This window comes from Somniosus microcephalus, chromosome 18 (genome assembly GCF_052327205.1).
Source record: "Somniosus microcephalus isolate GS21.2 chromosome 18, FLI_Smic_1.0, whole genome shotgun sequence".
Lineage (NCBI taxonomy): Eukaryota > Metazoa > Chordata > Chondrichthyes > Squaliformes > Somniosidae > Somniosus > Somniosus microcephalus.
In genome coordinates, this window is record NC_141004.1 from 19,325,332 (window position 1) to 19,347,015 (window position 21,684).

Below are 21,684 nucleotides of genomic sequence, written 5' to 3' on the forward strand. Positions count from 1 at the left end.
AACCTCCAGTTTGTGCGGATTCCATAATTTGCCTAAGTACAGCCAAGATGCTCCTGTTCCATGAACCCTACTAGAACGTACATGTGTGTATATATTCGGGCAGAATAGGATCAGGCTTCAATGTGATGCCTCCAAGGTAGATAGCCTTCCAACACTGCCTATGCTCATGTGAAGAACAGGCACTTAAGGGCTAAGAGGGAATCTGGTGACCATGAAATGATCCTCCAGCACGTGGCAAGGGGGGGAAGAGGAGGAGGACGAGTATGAAAAAGAAACAACACCAACACCTTGCATTTATATAGCACCTTTAACATAGTAAAACGTCCCACACGCTTCACAGGAGTGTCACAAAACAAAGTTTGACACCGAGCCACATGAGGCGATATTGGGGCAGATGACCAAAAGATGATTGGTGAATGGGACTTGATGCGAGTTAGGACACGAGTAGCAAGAGTTTTGGATGACCTCAAGTTTATGAAGGGTAGAATGTGGGAGGCCAGCCAGGAAGGAAGAGATTAAAAATATTAACATAGCACTGATTCAGTATCCATCAGGGTTTGCTGTATTGTGGTCAAAAGCTTGGTCAAAGAGATAGGTTTTAAAGAGCGACTTAAAAAGAGGAAAGAGAGGTTTTAAAGAGCGACTTAAAAAGAGGAAAGAGAGGTAAAGAGTTTTAGGAAAGGAATTCCAGAGTTTAGGGCCAAGGCAGCTGAAGGCACAGCCACCAATAGTGGAGCGATTCAAATCAGGGATGCTGAAGAGGCCAGAATTAGAGGAGCGCAGGTATCTCGGAGGGTTGTGGGGCTGGAGGAGATTACAGAGATAGGGAGGGGCAAGGCTATGGAGGGATTTGAAAACAAGGATGAGAATTTTAAAATGTCCTTTTTAGGACTAGTTTGATGGAGCAGCCTTAGTGTCTAACTGCTATGCGATTTCTCAAAACTGCATCAATGCTCAGTAGCATTAATATACAGGAGTTCCTTAGCCGGGAGCCAATGTAGGTCAATGGGCACAAGGGTGATGGGTCTTGATGCGAGTTAGGACACGGGGCAGCAGAGTTTTGGATGACCTCAAGTTTATGAAGGGTAGAATGTGGGAGGCCAGCCAGGAAGGAGGGAAAAAAAGAGATTAAAAATATTAACATAGCACTGTTTCGGTATCCACTAGGGTTTGCTGTATTGTATTTAGTCCTAAAAAGGGAAACAAGTAAAACCTTCTTCCTGGTCATTTTAAAATAAATTTCTCTCTGCTTAGTACAGAACAACGCCACCCAACCAACATGTGCTATCTACCATCCAAAGAGCTTGAGTACGGCCACTCTAAATCAGCTAGAAGGAGCAGCACGGGGGAAGCTCAACTAAAACTTAAATGAATAAGTTTTTTTTTTTAAATCTTTAAATAGCAACAGGAATTTGAAGAATAAAAAGCTGGGAGGGGGAAAAAATCAAAAGAGGTAGAGAATGAAAATAGGGCTTGGAAGAACGAGCGGGGTGATCAGAAAATGTGATCAGTAGCAGCTGTTCAATGTCATGTGTTTATAATATCCATTTAATCTATTAATACTGGACCATTTGAATACAATAGAAATCCACATATTGTATTTCAAGGATTAACAGTATCTTCAGTACATTGCTACAAGGGGCAATAATTCCTCTATATTAATGCTACTGAGCACTGATGCAGTTTCAAGAATCTCACAGCAGTTACAGACACCAAGGCTGCTCCATCAAGCTAGTCCTAAAAAGGAAACAAAATTAAACAAAGATGCACCAATCAGGATTTTATATATATGTTTATTAGCGAAATCAAGTCAACAATTGCACATTCAAAATGGACTGTGATTATCAGTTGATATTTGTCCGATAAGCAGGAGATTTTTTGGTACTAGCTAGAGTTTTTTTTTGTCTCGAGATTCCTATTTTTAAACTCACAATACGATAAATATTGGCATAGGCTACGTTGGAAAGAGACATGTAGAGGTTACCTTGTGGCAGAGGTTCTTTAATCCTGTACCAAAGCACTTACTTTAAAAAAAAATCTGTTAGAGTAATCGGTCATCACACACTTCTTATGTAGTTTGAAACTGAGAATTCTCAACATTAGTAAAAGAATATTGAGGCATACTTATTTACTTTGTGGAGCATAAAATACACTAAATGGGACTGATTAATGTTACCAATGCTTTCACTTAAGCACAGGTGGAACGTATCTTTGGTTACGATGGGCCGAATGGCCTCCTTCTGTGCCATAAATTTCTATGATTCTATGAGGCACCAGGTTGTTCCTTGGGTAATACACTGTGGGTGAGCACTGGGCAGAGACCCTTATGTTCAATAAATCCCTGTGGAATGAGGAAGTGGGAGCCAGAAAGGAATACTGTGCCAGAGATAACAAAATCACTGTCGGTAATAACTGCAGCCACAGGCTACATAAAGCTTGACCTCACCATCTCCGTTGATCTCAAATGGAACCCTCATATCTTCCCACATTCCTCTAGTCAGCAACTGGCCTCCCCTCAACCGTTCCAGTCTAGAGGGAGCGGCTGTTCACGGTGTGGAAAAGTCTGTGTAAACCCTCAGTAAAAAACCCAACAGCACATGTTGGGTGACCAGTCAAATCAATACTACCATTCTAAGAATTTCTTGGATTACAAAACTGGATACAAAGGGCACAGTAAAATTAATCATTTAGGAATTGAATTAGAATCATTAACTAACCTCAAGGCCATGAAACATTAGTGCAAACAGTTTTATTATGGCATAAAATAAACTTTGCAAAAAAAAGTTAACTCCAATATTTATTGCAGATCAAAGCCAAACTGTAATCTCCTGCAAGCTACTATAATCATTTACAACACAGTTTGAAAGCGCTGTTAAATGTGGCAGAACGATAATACTCCAGACAATTAGCCAACCATTATAGATGTATTAATAGTTTTTTTTGTTCCAACATTTTTACAGCGCGGTCTATGCCAGCGAGCCTCCTCCCACTCACCTTATCAACATATTCTTCTATTCCTTTCTCCCTCAAGTACTTGCCTAGCTTCCCCGCAAATACATAGAATCATACAGCACAGAAAGAGGCCATTTGGCCCATCGTGCCTGTGCTGGCTCGTTGGTAGGGCTAGCCAATTAGTCCCACTCCCCTGCTCTTTCCCCATAACCCTGTAATCATTTACCCTTCAAAGATTTATCCAATTTTCTTATGACTGTCACTATTGAATCTGCTTTCACCAACTTTTCAGACAGTGCCATCTAGATCATAAAAACTCGCTGTGTAAAAAAAAAAAAAATCCGCATGTCGCCTCGGATTCTTTTGCCAATCACCTTAATATTGGGGTGCGGGTGGGTCGCACTTTTCAGTTCTCCCTTTTCCAACAGGGGGCGCCTGCCTGCGGTGAGCTCGTGCCAGCAGTAGCACAGAAATCCAACAGGGGGCATCGTCCAACCCAAACATGCCAGCTTCAATTTTAAATTGCAGGCGCCAAGGACACCCTCCCAACATCGGTGGGGTTCTTGTTTAAATACACAGACGGAGTCCTGGTGACGTCTTCGGGCCCTGACTGCAATTGTGAGCCCAGGCAGGTAGGTTTCTTTAATCCTTTTTGTTTCCTAGTGGGCCCCACAAGGAATCCTTGGGCATCCCCTGCCCTTGGGTCGAATGTTGATTGTAATGCCGACAGTGCGATATTAAAACAAATGGTTAAATGCCGGCGGTGCAATTGGAAAGCCTAGGGTAATAACTACAAAATACAGTACATCCGACACAGCACAGCTCAGCCAACATCTCCTGAGCAAAAGCTGCCAGTGAATGATTGTGATCGCATAAAAGAATCTTCTGCATCCATGTTATTCGCCTCAGCTACTCCATGTGGTAGTGAGTTCCACATTCTCATCACTCTAAATGAAGAACTTTCTCCTGAATTCCTTATTGGATTTTTAGTGATTATCCTAGATTTATAGCCCCAAGTTCTAAACACCTCTATCAGGTCACTTCTCTAGGAAAAGACTGAGAGAAGAGACACAGTCTGTTCGGTCTTTCCTGATAATTGTACCCTCAGTTCTGGAATCAGCCTTGTAAATCTTTATTGCATTGTCTCCAGTGCTTCTATACCCTTTCTAAAATAGATTTTTTATTAAAAAAATAAGCATTTTTCCACTCTTTGGTTTTACCGAGTGCTAACTGGGACAGGGAGAGGCAGATCAGGAAGGCAAGTGCTAATTGGGACAGGGAGCGACAGATCAGGAAGGCGAGTGCTAATTGGGACAGGGAGCGACAGATCAGGAAGGCGAGCGCTAATTGGGACAGGGAGCGACAGATCAGGAAGGCGAGTGCTAATTGGGACAGGGAGAGGCAGATCAGGAAGGCGAGTGCTAATTGGGACAGGGAGCGACAGATCAGGAAGGCGAGTGCTAATTGGGACAGGGAGAGGCAGATCAGGAAGGCGAGTGCTAATTGGGACAGGGAGCGACAGATCAGGAAGGCGAGTGCTAATTGGGACAGGGAGCGACAGATCAGGAAGGCGAGTGCTAATTGGGACAGGGAGCGACAGATCAGGAAGGCGAGTGCTAATTGGGATAGGGAGAGACAGATCAGGAAGGCGAGTGCTAATTGGGACAAGGAGGCGCAGATCAGGAAGGCGAATGCGTGTGGGAAGGAGGGGTTCCATTTTATGGGACACGAACAACCCCCACCACCCCTCCAATCCAACACTCCCTTCGCCCCACCATTGGCGGCTGTTCCTTTAGCCATCAAGGTCGGCAATTCCCTCCCTCAACTTCTTCGCATCTCCGCCTCCCTCTCCTCCTTGAGTACCCTCCTTAAACACACACTGGACAAAACTTCTGGTCACCCCTCCAAACATCTCGGCCTAGAAATCAGTCTCGGGCGGTGGCGCACAACAGGCGGTACCGGATCGGTTGCACGGTTCTGGTCTTCATATTATCCAAAAAGGATATATAGATCGTCTGGTTTTGAATACCTCTTAATGTCTCTTTTACTTCTTTTGTTCTATCGCAGCCCTGCCTTCGATCTATTTTATTTCCTTTCCAGTTTTGAAAAAGGATTTCGACCCGAAACGTCAACACTAATTTCTCTCCACGGATGTAGCCTGGCCTGCTGAGTTTTTCCAGCATTTTCTGTTGTTATTTCGGATTTCCAGCATCTGCAGTACTTTGCTATCGTACGAGGATATATAGAGGCATTGGAGAAGGTGCAAAAAAGATTCATAAGAATGATACTAGAACGGAGAGGATCTCCTCATCAGGAAAGGCTGAACAGGCTGGAGCTCTTTTCTCCAGAAAAGACAAGGCCGAGGGGCGAGTTGACAGAGGTCTTTTTTTTTTCTTTCGTTTTTATGGGATGTGGGCGACACAGGCAAGGCCGGCATTTATTGCCCATCCCTAATTGCCCTCGAGAAGGTGGTGGTGAGCCGCCTTCTTGAACCGCTGCAGTCCGTGTGGTGAAGGTGCTCCCACAGTGCTGTTAGGGAGGGAGTTCTAGGATTTTGACCCAGAGACGATGAAGGATCAGCCGATATACTTCTAAGTCAGGATGGTGTGTGACTTGGAGGGGAACTTGCAGGTGGTGGTGTTCCCATGCGCCTGCTGCCCTTGTCCTTCTAGGTGGAAGAGGTCGCGGGTTTGGGAGGTGCTGTCGAAGAAGCCTTGGCGAGTTGCTGTAGTGCATCTAGTAGATGGTACACACTACAGCCATGGTATGCCGGTAGTGGGGCGACTGAATGTTTAAGGTGGTGGATGGGGTGCCAATCAAGCGGGCTGCTTTGTCCTGAATGGTGTCGAGCTTCTTGAGTGTTGTTGGAGCTGCACTCATCCAGGCAAGTGGAGAGTATTCCATCACACTGCTTACTTGTGCCTTGTAGATGGTGGAAAGGCTTTGGGGAGTCAGGAGGTGGGACACTCGCCGCAGAATACCTAGCCTCTGACCTGCTCTTGTTGCCACAGTATTTATGTGGCTGGTCCAGTTAAGTTTCTGGTCAATGGTGACCCTCCCAGGATGTTGATAGTGAGGGATTCGGTGATGGTAATGCCATTGAATGTCATGGGGAGGTGGTTAGACTCTTGCTTGTTGGAGATAGTCATTGCCTGGCACTTCTGTGGCACGAATGTTACCTGCCACTTATCAGCCCAAGCCTGAACGTCGTTCAGGTCTTGTTGCATGCGGGCATGGACCGGCTTCATTATCTGAGGAGTTGCGAATGGCTCTGAACACTGTGCAGTCATCAGTGAACCTCCTCACGTCTGACCTTATGATGGAGGGAAGGTCATTGATGAAGCAGCTGAAGGTGGTTGGGCCTAGGACACTGCCCTGAGGAACTCCTGCAGTGATATCCTGGAGCTGTGATGATTGACCTTCACCCACCACAACCATCTTCCTTTGTGCTAGGTATGACTCCAGCCAGTGGAGAGTTTTCCCCCGATTCCCATTGACTTCAATTTTACTAGGGCTCCTTGATGCCACACTCTGTCAAATGCTGCCTTGATGTCAAGGGCAGTCACTCTCACCTCACCTCTGGAATTCAGCTCCTTTGTCCATGTTTGGACCAAGGCTGTAATGAGGTCAGGAACCGAGTGGTCTTGGCGGAACCCAAACTGGGCATCAGTGAGCAGGTTATTGGTGAGTAAGTGCCGCTTTATAGCAGTGTCGATGACACCTTCCATCACTTTGCTGATGATTGAGAGTAGACTGATGGGACGGTAATTGGGCGGGTTGGATTTGTCCTGCTTTTTATGGACAGGACATACCTGGGCAGTTTTCCACATCGTCGGATAGATGCCAGTGTTGTAGCTGTACTGGAACAGCTTGGCTCGAGGCGCGGCTAGTTCTGGAGCACAAGTCTTCAGCATGACAGCCGGGATGTTGTCGGGGCCCGCAGCCTTTGCTGTATCCAGTGCGCTCAGCCGTTTCTTGATATCACGTGGAGTGAATCGAATTGGCTGAAGACTGGCTTCTGTGATGGTGGGGACCTCGGGAGTCGGCCGATATGGATCATCCACTCGGCACTCGTGGCTGAAGTTGGTTTCAAACGCTTCAGCCTTGTCTTTTGTACTCACGTGTTGGGCTCCACCATCATTGAGGAGGGGGATATTCATGGAGATAATGGAAGGGTTTGATAGGGTAGGCATAGAGAAAATGTTTCCACTTGTAGGGGAGTCCAAAACTAGAGGTCATAAATAGAAGATAGTCACTCACAAATTCAAAAGGGAATTCAGGAGAAGAAGCATCTTTACCCAAAGAGTAGCAAGAATGTGGAATGCACGACTTGAGGCAAGTAGCATAGATGCATTTAAGAGGAAGCTAGATAAGCACATGAGGGAGAAAGTAATAGAAGGATGTACTGATGGGCGAGATGAAGTAGGGAGGGAGGAAACCCATGTGGAGCATAAACACTGGCATAGACTAGTTGAGCCGATGACTTGTACACACGACGTAAATCTTCACAAAATAATCACAAATTCATTTGCTTTCAGTGACTGCAGATGCACAACTGTAAAAATATTTCTGTCCAGTAAATAAATGTTTAACATTTTAAATCTGTTTTTATACTAATGTCTTTCATCAGGAAGATGGGCGGGTGTTTTGTGTGCTCGGCTCTGGGCGGGGGGGGGGGGGGGGCGGGTGGAGGTGAGGGCGAGAAAGGAAGAGAAAACAACAGCAAGAGGTTGAGCCTCAACCCATCTTCATCTCCAACACAATGTTGCTCTGTAGAGTCTGGCAGGCAGGGGCATTGCAAATCAGTCCTCTCTTTCAGATTTGCCCTCGTGTAAAGGGGGACCACTGCTCACATGGTCAAGTACATAGAGAACCGACCATTCATCATACTTTTGTTTTGCCAGTCACTTTGTATTGTGGTAGAGCGGTTTCTAGAATGCTCTGTAACAAATTCTTCTCATCACATGCAGCTACAAGTTGCAATGAATGTGCCAATATATTACTGATGCTGCCTATTTGAGATAACATTTGTTGCAAAAAGGTATCTTCGTTTATCTGCCAACTATAGCTTTTGTTCACACAAAAGTAGTATTTTGCACCTCATTTTCCATTAAAGCTTCCTATAGTTGCAAGTTGTTTCCCCCCAGACAGACTGTCTATATAAAAGCAACATGTGAAAATGAACAATGTCCAGCAATTTCTGGGATAGAATCCATCATGACTCAATCTAGCTCAATTTATTTGCAAGAATATTTTAAGTATTGCACAAAGATACAGGGATATTCAAAGTACCATTCTGGTGCGCAAATTCTTGCCAATGTTGATGTGTGCAAATTGTAACCAAGCCATGCTTTCTTCCCCCCACCCCCTCCCTACAGTACTACAAATGATATTAGCAAATCCATTTATAAGCAGCCTGCTGGATTCTGCTATGCCATATTGAAATCAGCTGGCATACAAGATGGTTTATGGCTTTTCACAACATGATTTAACACTGGTATAATTGCTCGCAATACCTGGAAATCTGGTTTTGAGTAGCTTTTCTTTTCGTCCAGACACAATTCAATTTTATTTCAGCAGAAATAGTTCACCACTAAGCCCTTATTACTCAGTGGGTAAACGTACTGAGTGGTATGATGCATAATCAATCATTCAGACTGGAAAGGTTTCAGGTTCAATCCTAAATCTATGCAGAGTTAATAGATCTTAGCCAGGGTAGAGTTGAGAGGACTGAGATCGCCCTCTATATCTGGGTTAAGAGTGAAGTATTCAACCAGGGTTCCTTACCTAAAATAAAAACAGAAAATGCTGGAAATACTCAGCAGGTCAGGCAGTATCTGTAGAGAGAGAAACTGTGTTAACGTTTCAGGTTGATGACCCGTCGTCAGAACTGGAACATTTTCCAGTTCTGACGAAGCGTCATCAACCTGAAACGATAACGCAGTTTCTCTCTCTACAGATGCTGCCTGACCTGCTGAGTATTTCCAGCATCTTCTGTTTTTATTTCAGATTTCCAGCATCTGCAGTATTTTGCTTTTGTATTAGGGTTCCTTACCTGATCACTATGCAGTGACCTTTGTTGGAAAGTATGTGCGTGTGGGAAGACCTGGGCCCAGCGATGAAGGCTAAATAGATGAAAAGCCTGGGCTCACGTGAGGAATGACTACTTGGGGGGGGGGGGGAAAGACTTGCATTTATATAGCACCTTTCACAACCCCAGGACGTCCCAAAGCACTTTACAGCCAATTAAGTACTTTTTAAAAGCGTAGTCACTGTTGTAATGTAGGAAACTGAAGTAAGATTAAAAAATGAGCGTAACAGGGCACATTTAGTAGAACGCAATTGCGGCAGCAAGATGTGTAAAGATGGCATGTACTAATTACTCGTATGTTTAATTGCAGAAATGACCATACCAGTTTAGAGAGATGAAACTTACAAAAAGAGACACTGACATAACCCTTTTCTGGAAAAACGAAACTTAGTAGTGGTCAAGAGAGAGAGGGTCTCGCTTCTCAGAAATCACATGTCCTGATGACTCATTTCCAAGAAATCAGAGGGGCCACAGGCCCCTGCAGTGAAAAGTGAAACTTATGTTATAGGCTACCTTGTATAAGTTAGACACACCTAGTTAGTGATTAATGTATAGATTTTTTAAATCGATTGGACCTCTGGAGTAGGAGGTCTTGGAAAATGTGTATAACTGTGTGAATCTCAAGAGATTCGGTGGAGTTGGAGCCTTGTGTTGGGACGCAAGAGCCATAGCTCCCCAGGCCTGAATAAACCGTTTTTACTTCAATTATTGGGTCTGTCTTTCTTACAACAAGCTGGTGTTGTCGACCATGTATATCACTTGGTCCACACTTTGGGGGCTTACATCAGAAACGTGGCAGCCAATTTGTGCAGAGCAAGCTCCCACAAACAGCAATGTGATAATGACCAGATAATCTGTTTTAGTGATGTTGATTGAGGGATAAATATTGGCCTGAACACTGGGGATAACTCCCCTGCTCTTCTTTGACAGGGATAAATATTGGCCTGAACACTGGGGATAACTCCCCTGCTCTTCTTTGACAGGGCCTCGGCAATGTTCCCTGTAAATTCTTTTGCGCAGCGTGGCCCATTCAAAATTCCACGCGAGCTTCAAATCTCAATAATCAAAAAAAATATTGGCAGGCCTAGATCACTGATATAATGATAAACATGAATTTAAACATGCTTTAAATCTCTAACCCTCCTCCAGCCCCATAACCCGCCGAGATCTCTGCACTCCTCCAATTCCAGCCTCTTGCGCATCCCCGCTTTTAATCACCCCACTATTGGCGACAGTGCCTTCAGCTGCCTTGGCCCTAAGCTCTGGAATTCCCTCCCTAAACCTCTCCCCACAACCACCAACCCCCGCCCCCCCCACCCCACCCCTTTCAGGATGCACTTTAAAACATACCTCTTTGACCAAGCTTTTTGGTTATCTGTCCTAATATGGCACGGTGTCTAATCTGTTTTGAATACGCTATTGTTGAAGTACCTTGAAATGTTTTACTACATTAAAGGCGCTATAGAAATAAAAGTTGTTGTTTAAATAAATATGAACTGACAACCAGGAATGCACTAGGCAAAATAATATAGAACGACCTGAAACGTTAACTGTGTTTCTCTCTCTGCCTGACCTGTTCAGTGTTCCAGCATTTTCTGTTTTTATTTCAGATTTCCAGCGTCCACAGTATTTTGCTTTTGTTTTACTTCAATCCATTGATGGAGATCATATTCGTACAACTCTCTTTGCCACAATTTTGAAAATCCAAGTTTTGCATTTCCATATTCCTCATTAAAATAATTCATTTTTTCCTTTTGCTGAATACTGTATTACTTGAGCTCTACTACATCAGAAGATTTAACAATCTATTTGTATCTATGTATAACCGTCTTTATTAGATGGTCTGACAAGAGCGGAATCAGAACGGCATCAAAATTAGGGTATTGTGGAGTTAATTCAGATTGGCACCTTTAGTCTGTTTACTGCTGATGAATTATTTTACAATATTCATATTGAATTTCAAATTCCACTCACAAAATGCGGTGTAGAGATGACACTGTTTAAGCCAATCCGGCCCATCCCCAACGAAAACACATTACAGTACTAACAGAAACAAAGAACAGGTTTGATGTTCAACTACAGGGTTAAAATTGACAACCAAATTTACTGACCATCCCTATCATTTAAATGCAAGTTAACACAAACAAGTACATTAAAAACCTAAAACCAAAATTATTGACCACCCCTGCACCACCTTATCATAAATGCAAAAAGCTAACAATAACACAATGTACATTTTTTTTTAAACAGGAGAGAACATGCTTAATTGTAGACTAATTTCTGCATTTTGTTCACAGTTATGTATAATGAACAGTCACCATCCCCAATGAATTGAGAGATCTGGCCACAAAACAGGTGTCAAACGGGTTTCCACTATCCTTAGGCTATATAAAAAAAAGTATGCAGGAAAAAAATGGTACTTTTTAAAAAGGAAAGACCTAAAAGTAAATAAATATTGTGGAAATTCAGGAAAAAGCAATGTAGTGTTAGATGAAGAAAATGACGGCCATTGCTGCCTTAAACTTAATTTTTTCCCCCCCACACATGTATTTTTAAATATTGTCCTCAGGGACTTACCTGTGGGCTCGGCATTTTGCAGACTGCTCCTGCCCTGGAGTTTGGGCCGGAGTTTCTTGGCTCTGATGGGGATGGGCTCGGACATCGTGTCTCTACCCGAGGAGCCCGACGACTGCGAGGAAGAGGGGCGGCAGGCGGAGGAGGAAGAGGAGGCGGCTGCGGCGGCTCTTTGACGCGACCAGCCCAAAATGGAGCAGCTTCCCCTCAGATTTCCGCTCGGCCAGGGCGAGGGCGGCTTCGGAACGGCCGGCCGCGCCGCGCAGGAGGGGCCCAGGCTCGGCGTCTCCATAAAAGGCCGCAAGGCGGCTGCCCCTAGCAACGGGGCCCAAGCCTGCCTGCGCAACCAGCTCATCGACAACAACAAGAGCAGCTATTAATAAGAAAATGCTTTATTGATAACTAAAAAGAAAAAGGAGGGAGGGGGGGGATAAACAATACAAAATGTTTGGGAGAAAGCAAGCTGTAAATGTAGACCGACTCTATTCTACTGGCTCTATTTGCTTGTGTAATTCTTTAAATACCCAATTAAAAATAAACTCTCACTTGAGCAAACACGGTGACAGGCATTCCTAGAGTGCTAACACCGTGTTTTGGAACGATAAGGACACTTCTGTATTATGTCCTGTTTTGGCAAATATTCCCCTTGCCAAAAATACTTGTCTGTATTGTGTTACCAAGAAGTGTAAGTGTAAGGGGAATGAAAACACAGGAGATCACTTGGCACTCAAGTGTCCAGAAGATTTGCTTCCAGTGGAAGCAAGATCCAATAGTCCGCCCTTTCAAGTTATTTACTGTAACTGGCTTTTTAAATCTACCAGTCAAATAAATAGACCTGATGGATCTCTCTAATAATAATGACCCATTATTTTAGAGATTTCTGGAGGGCGACAGCTATGTTGCCGTCAAGAAGGTTCAACGTTTCCTTTGAAGTGACTATTTTGATTCTCAAGAATAGATGGAACTGGGATAGTAGATTGTGAGAACTATTTTGAGAAGTTAAGAAGTACTCTAGGCATGACAATATGAAGTGTGCCAATACAGCTTTAACAATCATTAAAATTGCTGAAAAAAGCCTATCCTGATAAATTCTCCAACACGAGGCCCTTGCACAGAAGGGTGTTCAGTCTTGTGGTAAACATTTTAAGAAGTCGCAACAGTGGCATTATCATTGAGATTATAGAAAGATATGCACATCGATTAAGGTCTAATAATGCATTGATACATACGCAGTTCAGTTAGAGACATACCTTCCAATCCACCCTCAGTGCTGATCACTCAATTTTTAAGACGACCTTGAATGTATATAATGCATTTCATGTCCTCAAGGTATCCCAAAGTGTTTCACAACCAATAAACTTTTTTTTTGTTTTTTTTTTTGAGTATTGTCACTGTTTGAGAAAAAACATGGTGGCCATTTTTTGCACAGCAAGGTCCCACAAATCAGCAAATGAAAAATTACTACTGAATTTATTTTGGTGATGCTAGTTGAGGGATAACATACCCAGTTTACTGATGCATTTTGTCTCAAAACAAAGAATGGAGGGCGATAACCTAAAACTTCTGGGAGTCAAGAGCAGCTCCTAAATCTCCAGCATGTTTGACTATACCTCATTGCAGCAGCACTGGGATAAGCTCTGCCCTCATAAAAATGTTCACCTTGGCTTTAAAGGGCTGACAACTGTGTATTTTCTGTTTTGTAAAGATGAATGCTGTTGGGGTTATTGTACAGGAATTCCTGCCCATTGTACAGGAATTCCTGCCCAACAGCATTCATCTTTACAAAACAGAAAATACACAGTTGTCAGCATCTAGAGAAAAAAAACATTGCCATTTTGTGTGTTGTCAGAACTGGGGGGGGGGGGGTGGGGGTCTTAATCCAAAATGTTAACTACTTTTTCTCTCTTTTCAGATACTCATGGACCTGTTGCATACTTCCACCATTTTGTTCTTATTTTAGACTTTCAGCCGATGCAGTTTTTCTTTTATCTGTACTTTTCGATATTACCTATTCATAAATGCCCTATTCTTTCAAATACATTGCTTGGGAAAATCTGCATTTGGTTTCCAAAGTTTTGTATTCAGAATAATTTCATTTTTCACACAGTAAGATATTAATGGGGGAAAAATTGGGTCGCGTCCCCCTTAGGGCGCTAACTTCTTTTAGCGCGTCGAAAAAATTAGCGCCCCCACGCCCGAAATTCACCGGTAGCACCGCAAGAGGGAGGCGGGGCGCTACTGGAAGCACCCCGCCTCCCTCTTGGGGCGCTGCGAGTGAATATCATGGCCCTACATGCCGCAGCGCGTTCCTCCCCTTATTAAAGGGGAGGGGCCTAGCGCAGCTCGACCCGGGGCCCAGCTGGGCCACCAGGGATCGGAGTGCCGACAAAAGAGACCAGCACTCAAAATAAGTGCCGGGCTCACAGAGCGCAGCCAGCACCCTGCAGCGGGGGCTGGGATGGCAAGTGGCCAGCAACAACAATGACCTCCCGGTACCTCCCCTTTAATTTGCGCCGCCCCGGCCGCAGGTAGGCCCCCCTGACCCTGTCGGACATAGCATCTGGCGGTAAGTCAGGGCGCTACCGAAGATCTAATGACGCTAATGGTTACTGCCGCCGCTAACCTCTTGCTGAATTTCGTGGGAGGCGTTGCCGCGCCCAGGCGCTAGTTGCTTTGTGCCCCATTAGCGCCCTCTTAGGGCGCTAACGGGAGGTGCAAATCAACTGAATTTTTAGGCCAAAGAGTTGCTGTTTTATTGCTAAAATGGTTCACCTTGAAGTGCCAGACCTATGGTGTAGTGTATGTACCTTTAAGACAGAACTACTTTTACAGCTCCTGTATACTGTAGTACCGGCAGTGACCACACCTGTATATAAGCCTTGAGCAGGCATCTGTACTGTTAGTTTTTAGACTACCCTCATCCAGTAAACACCCGTTGATTGTTGATCTGCAGTCTCCGTCTATTTATTGAAGAACACCATACCTTAAGATTCACGGATTCAACAGTGGCGACGAGGTCGATTCGAATCTACCTGCAACTCTGCATTTCCTCCCAGGGATTCGCTCCTGGAGGACAGTGGAAGAAAGTCGAGGCCAGAAGCACGATCGTCAACCACGAGCAACTGCCCAGTCATCCGGCAGAGAGTGAACATCGCAGGGGAGGCTGTTGAGAGCTGGGCTTGGTTCTCCAGCCACGACGATCCAGCAACAGGCTGGCAACAGGTACAGCGCAGACCCTTCCCGGACAGCGGCGGCTGGAGCCGACCGATGGCACAGAAAAGGCCGAGCAGCGTCGACGGGGTAGGAGAGAGGGTAAAGCGCACAGGGCGCAGCCAGGGGTTGAAGACCGAGCGGCGTCAACGGAAAACAAAGAGAGAGAGGGTAAAGCACAGCCGGGGTTCAGGACCGAGCGGCGGCAACGAGAGAGGCGCACAGGAGAACGTACAGAGCACAGCCAGGGCTCAAGAGCGGAGCAGCATCCGCGGGGAAAGAAAGGAAGCGCGGGAGACGCCATTTGAGCCGCGGAGAAGAAGGGAGAGCGCGGGAGACGCCATTTTTGAAGCCGCAGCGGAGAAGAAGGGCGAGCGCGGGAAGAAAGGAAAGCGCGGGAGACGCCATTTTGAGCCAGCGGAGAAGGGAGAGCGCGGGAGACGCCATTTTTGAAGCCGCAGCGGAGAAGAAGGGCGAGCGTGGGAAGAAAGGAAAGCACGGGAGACGCCATTTTGAGCCAGCGGAGAAGAAGGGAGAGCGCGGGAGACGCCATTTTAGCCAGTCTAACCACACCCAGGGATGCCGAAGAGTGGCAGTGTCACAGCGTTCGACAATGAAGTCGAAGATTGGGCGACATATGTGGAACGCACTGAGGTGTACTGCAAGGCGAATGAAGTGCCAGATGCCAGGAAAGCACTGGTTTTGTTGAATTCCATGGGTGCAAAAACGTATGGCTTACTGCGAAACCAAGTAACCCCAGAGAAGCCAGTGATAAGGATTTCGAAAGCATAGTGGAAATCCTACAGGACCACTTAAACCCCACACCGCTGCTGATAGCAGGAAGATTTAAGTTCCACAAAAGGAACCAGCATAAAGACGAAAGTAATGCTGAGTATTTAACAGAACTGCGCAAGCTATCGAAACACTGCCAGTTTGGAATGGGACTTGCAGATACGTTAAGGGACAAGTTTGTGTGTGGGCTTCAAAGTGAAGGAACCCAGAAACGGCTTCTATCAGAAAAGGATCTTACGCTGAACAAGGCTTTCAGCATGGCAGTATCACACGAAGCAGCCGCACAGGGCGCTGCAGAGATACAACGGAGACTGCAAGAATATGGCACCAATGAAATGTCATATGGAGCAGGGAAGTTTTATCGCTGCGGCAGAACAACACACGACCAGAAGGATTGTTGGTTCAAGGACCAAGTGTGCAGACAGTGTGGAAAAGCAGGACACATAGCAAGAGTCTGCAGGTCAGGGAAGAAAACCAGCAGCAAGAAATCTCCACAGGAGAAGTCCAAAAAGGTACATAAGGTGATGGAGAGTAGTTCAGACGAACAGAAAAGTGATACAGACTCCGGAAGCAAGGAGCTGGGTTGTCTGAAACTACATAATGTAATCAAAATGGAGGATCACCAGACTATCTGGGTCACGCTCAAGATAGACGGAGTCCAAGTGAAAATGGAATTGGACACAGGATCAGCCCTAACAGTCATAAACCGAAGGGACTACAAGCGGCTATTCTCACATATACCCTTGAAAGCTACAGAGATTGTCTTGAAGACGTACACGGGGCAAAAAGTCTAACCCAAAGGAAAAATAAGGGTGAACGTGATATACAACGGCCAGGAAATACCAAAAATGGACCTATATGTATTGCCAGATGGAGGACCACCACTACTAGGACGTGAATGGATCCGGAAGATACAATTAGATTGGCATTCCATACAGGCACTGAAGGTTGAGGCCAAAAAGGATGACGACGTCACACCTGGACGACTGTCAAAAATGTTAACTAACGCACAAGAAGTGTTCCTGGAGGGACTCAGAACACTAAAAGGCATAACAGCGATGATTAAAATAGAGGAAAATGCAAGCCCAAAGTTTTTTTTAAGGCCAGACCGGTGCCTTATGCGATCCGCCCAGCCATCGAAGCAGAGCTGGAAGTTTTGGAACGTTCAGGAGTACTGTCCAAAGTGGACTGGAGCGAGTGGGCTACACCCATCGTTCCTGTAATGAAGAGGTCATTGAGTAATACACCTGGGGAACCAAAGAAGGTTCGCATCTGTGGGGACTTTAAGGTGACAGTGAGCCCAGTCCTTCACACGGTACAATATCCGCTTCCGCGGATTGAAGATATTTTCACCTCGCTATCTCGAGGAAATCGCTTCACTAAGATTGATCTGGCCCAGGCGTACCTGCAAATGGAGGTAGAAGAAGCCTCGAAACAATACCTCACGATCAACACTCACAAAGGTCTCTACCAATACAACCGGCTGGTGTTCGGAGTAGCATCGGCTCCAGCTATTTGGCAAAGGGCAATGGATCAAGTCCTGCAAGGGATTCCAGGGACCCAGTGTTATTTGGACGACATCCTGGTCACGGGCGAAAATGACAGTGATCACCTTGCCAACCTGGAGAAGGTGCTCACCAGATTGAAGGAATATGGGCTACGAGCTAATCGCCACAAGTGCGAGTTTTTCCAGAAGCAGATCTCGTATTGTGGCCACGTTATTGATGAAGAGGGGTTACATAAGTCCCCTGAAAAGATTGAGGCAGTAGTCAAGGCTCCAGCACCGGAAAATGTGTCACAACTGAGGTCATTCCTCAGGCTGGTGAACTACTACCATAAGTTCTTACCAAATTTGTCTACAGTATTACACCCACTGAACACCCTACTGCAAACGGGGGTACCATGGAAGTGGAATGACGAATATAAACGAGCTTTCCAGAAGTGCAAAGAATTGATCACATCAAAAGAGGTGTTGGCCCATTTCAACCCAGCACTACCAATTCGGTTGGCGTGTGATGCATCACCCTATGGTATTGGAGCAGTGCTGTCGCGCAAATTCCCAGACGGGTTGGAGAGGCCAGTAGCCTTTGCGTCTCGGTCACTAACCTCAGCCGAGCGCAACTACGCCCAGATTGACAGGGAGGCCCTCAGCCTAGTATGGGGAGTAAAAAAGTTCAACCACTATCTGCATGGGCAGAAGTTCACCTTGCTGACTGACCACCAACCACTTGTCTCCATCTTTAATCCAAAGAAGGGCGTTCCGGTGATGACTGCACAACGGCTACAAAGATGGTCCCTTTTTCTAGGGGCGAACCAATATGAAATAGAGTATAAGGGCACGAAACAGCATGGAAACGCTGATGGGCTATCACGCCTGCCACTGCCTACTGCGGAGGAAGCACCAGCAGTGGACCCTGTCAAAATATTTTATTCGTCGATAATTGAATGCTTGCCAGTAACTAACGCGGATATAGAGGAGACCCGAAATGATCCGACACTGTCTCGGGTATATGATTTGACGGTGAAGGGATGGCCAACACATGGCGACTCACTGTTGCCAGCATTCTCATCCAGAAGAGAACAGCTGTCAGTATGCCAGGGGACAGTGATGTGTGGATCCCGAGTGGTAACTCCACCCAAGTTAAGGGAGAGAGTGCTCAATGAGCTTCACGAAGGCCATCTGGGAGGGGTGAAAATGAAAAGCCTTGCTAGGGCTTATGTGTGGTGGCCGGGGATCGATCAACAAATCGAGGATCTAACAAAGAGCTGCTCAGGATGCCAGAAGGTCCAAAATGCACCACCACATGCCCCTCTACACCCATGGGAGTGGCCCTCCTCTCCATGGCAACTGGTGCACATTGATTTTGCTGGTCCATTCATGGACTCAATGTTCTTAATAGCAGTGGATGCGCACTCGAAATGGCCTGAGGTGATCAAAATGTCCTCCACCACTACGGAGAAAACGATTGCAGTCCTACGGACCATATTTGCCAGGAACGGCTTGCCAGAGCAGATTTGCTCTGCTAACGGACCACCGTTTGTGTCCGAAGAGTTTCGGAAATTTGAGAAGGAATGGGGTAAGGCATTACACATCCGCCCCGTATTATCCAGCCACAAATGGATTGGCTGAGAGGTTCGTACAAACCTTTAAAAAGGCAGTAAGGGCCATGTGCGATGATGACATTCCACTACAGCATAAGGTGGACAATTTCCGATTGGCCTACAGAAATGCGACACATGCAGTTACCAACCAGACCCCGGCCATGATGTTCTTTAACCGAAGGTTGAGATCTCGTCTGGATTTGCTCAGACCAAATGCGCGAAGAAATGTTGAGAATAAGCAATTCCAGCACATCAATGAGAAGCCGACAAGGAGCTTCAATGTAGGACAATCAGTCTTGGCCCGCGACTACCGAACAGAGAAATGGCAACCCGGAACGATGTGCACACGGCAGGGGCCACTAACGTACACAGTGGATGTCGGGGAGAACATTGTGAGACACCATGTTGACCAGATCCTAGCATCACAGGAACGAGACAACCCCATGTCTCGCGTACCTGGTGATGAACCCGACATACCGGTAGCATCTACCCCAGAAACAGTAGCAGCGGAAACTGATGAACTAACCGACGACAGGGGGCCAGAATCGCCTCCGCACCAAGAACAAGACACTCAGGAAAGGCGCTATCCAGAAAGGATCAGGAAGCCGCCCCAAAGACTGAATCTATAAATGGACTATTTCAGTTAATGTGCATGTTAAAAGTGTTAACTGTTTGAATGTTATGGTACTGTTAATCTAAAAGGGGAGGAATTGTAGTGTATGTACCTTTAAGAGAGAACTACTTTTACAGCTCCTGTATACTGTAGTACCGGCAGTGACCACACCTGTATATAAGCCTTGAGCAGGCATCTGTACTGTTAGTTTTTAGACTACCCTCATCCAGTAAACACCTATTGATTGTTGATCTGCAGTCTCCGTCTATTTATTGAAGAACACCATACCTTAAGATTCACGGATTCAACATATGGTAATTTACTAATGGCATATACTTCAGTGTTGGCTCTAGGATTTCACTATACCATGAAATATAGAGCAAATTAAATTTTCACGAGGCCACAGCATAGCCATCATCATCATAAGGATTTCAGCAAAGCACCATGGTAGGCATGGGAAATTTGTATACTAGCTTCACTTGAGTTATGGAAAAATAACTATGACAAGTGTAGAATGTGTCCTTTCAAATTTGTGCAGTGTCAGGAGTGCATTTGAGCTGTGTCATCCTAAGGTCAAATATTCACATTAGTGCAACAGGTCTGTCACATGTTGTTGGAGGAATTTGAGATATTAAATTAGGTGCTGCATACAAGCAGCATATTGGGTTAAGTGTGATATTTCCTGTTGACATATCTGCAACAGGTAGCAATGCTGTTCCATGTGTATAAGTTTCCTATATATCCCATAACACAAAAATCCTTTAGATTGCACATGGATGCTGCACCCCGTTACATGGATAGTGGCTTGGCGTTATAGCCCCCCCCGCACCCCACCATTTTCCAACGGATGCTTTCTGCTAGCAAGGTTCCACATCATCAGCGGTGTCTTGTTAAACTGCCCCATATGTGTTACTATGAGAGTGCTCCATTTAGATTAATGGTCCAGATGAAAGGATCATTGGGTGAAAGCTAAAAAACGTGTTGCATTATCAATAAACATATCACAAATGGTAGCAGAAAATGCAGTTCGACTATGATTTTCTCCAACAAAGGTGTCTTTGGTCAGTATTGAAAGTCCAATTGTTCAAAGCAATTTTTGCAGGAAAGGCAACCCTGTGAGTCTGCCAATACACTGTTGCACTAACTGATTCATAGTTTTTTGCCAACACTCTCCACACAGCAAGACGTGTGGCTGAAAGTAGGGGAATTGGAGCGATTTCATTAGAACACAGAAGATTAAGAGGAGAACATAACTTAACAGTGTTCAAAATTACAGGAAGTTTGGATAAAGTTAAAAAATTGAGAAAACTGGACCACCGAAAGAATGAAGAGATACGTTAGGACACTTAAAAATGCAGAGGCATGTTTGTTGGGTGCAGTAGTGGAAGCAGAATCCATAATAGCTTTTAAGAGAGTTGATAAATATTTGAAAAATGAAAATAAAAATGTTAAAAGAGGGGGTTCTGGGACCCAGTGAACAGCTCTTTTAGAGAGCTAGCACAGGCACAATCGGCTGCCACAGCCTCCTACTGCGCTATAAAATTCTATTATTTGGAGCCATCAGAAGGTGTCAAGGTACTTCCATTTTTTTTTTTTAAATGTCAGCTTGGCTCAGCCATTACCTGCAAATTGGAAGGTTGTAGCTACAAGTCCTATTCCAGGACTTGACTACATAACCTAGACTGCAACTCCAGTGCAGTACTGAGGGAGTGATGTGTTTTCTGAGGTACCATCCTTTTGGAGAAGATATTAAACTGAGGCTCCATCTGCTGGTACAGGTGGAGTTATTCACACAGAATCACAGAAACCCCACAGTGCAGATAGAGGCCATTTCGGCCCATCGAGCCTGCACCGACACATATCCCACCCGATCCCTGGTAACCCCTACACCAACACATATCCCACCCTATCCCCATAACCCCACGTATTTAATCCCCCTAACACTAAGGGTCAATTTATCATAGCCAATCAACCTAACCCGCACATCTTTGGACTGTGGGAGGAAACCGGAGCACCCGGAGGAAACCCACGCAAACACGGGGAGAATGTGCAAACTCCACACAGACAGTCACCCGAGGCCGGATTCGAACCCGGGTCCCTGGCGCTGTGAGGCAACAGTGCTAACCACTTAGAAAGTTCTGGCCAATATTCCTACCACAACCAGCACCATCCAAAATCAATCAATTTATAATTATCAGTATCTTATTGGGTGGCAAAATGGCTGCCATATTTACCTATACAAGAACCGTCATTGCACTTAAAGTCTTTTGTTGTATATGAAGTGCTTTGAGATATTTCTCAGACAGAATAGGGTGCGATGATACAATTCTTTTCCTTTTTGGACCATTCT

The 21,684-nt window shown here is 45.3% G+C and overlaps 1 protein-coding gene across 2 annotated transcripts in view; it reads right to left on the reverse strand.

Moving 5' to 3' along the window:
- The window catches only part of LOC147105079 (AMP deaminase 2-like), a 172,381-nt gene extending 159,026 nt beyond the window's left edge, over positions 1 to 13,355 (reverse strand). For both annotated transcript variants that reach the window (XR_015081674.1, XM_086011145.1), the window contains exon 1: positions 11,621 to 13,355. Coding sequence is in view for 1 of the 2 variants with exons in the window: in XM_086011145.1 (XP_085867271.1) it covers positions 11,621 to 11,972 (352 nt within the window). In the remaining variant the exon portion in view is untranslated. The remainder of the gene's footprint in view (positions 1 to 11,620) is intronic.
- Between the last annotated feature and the right edge of the window lie 8,329 nt (positions 13,356 to 21,684).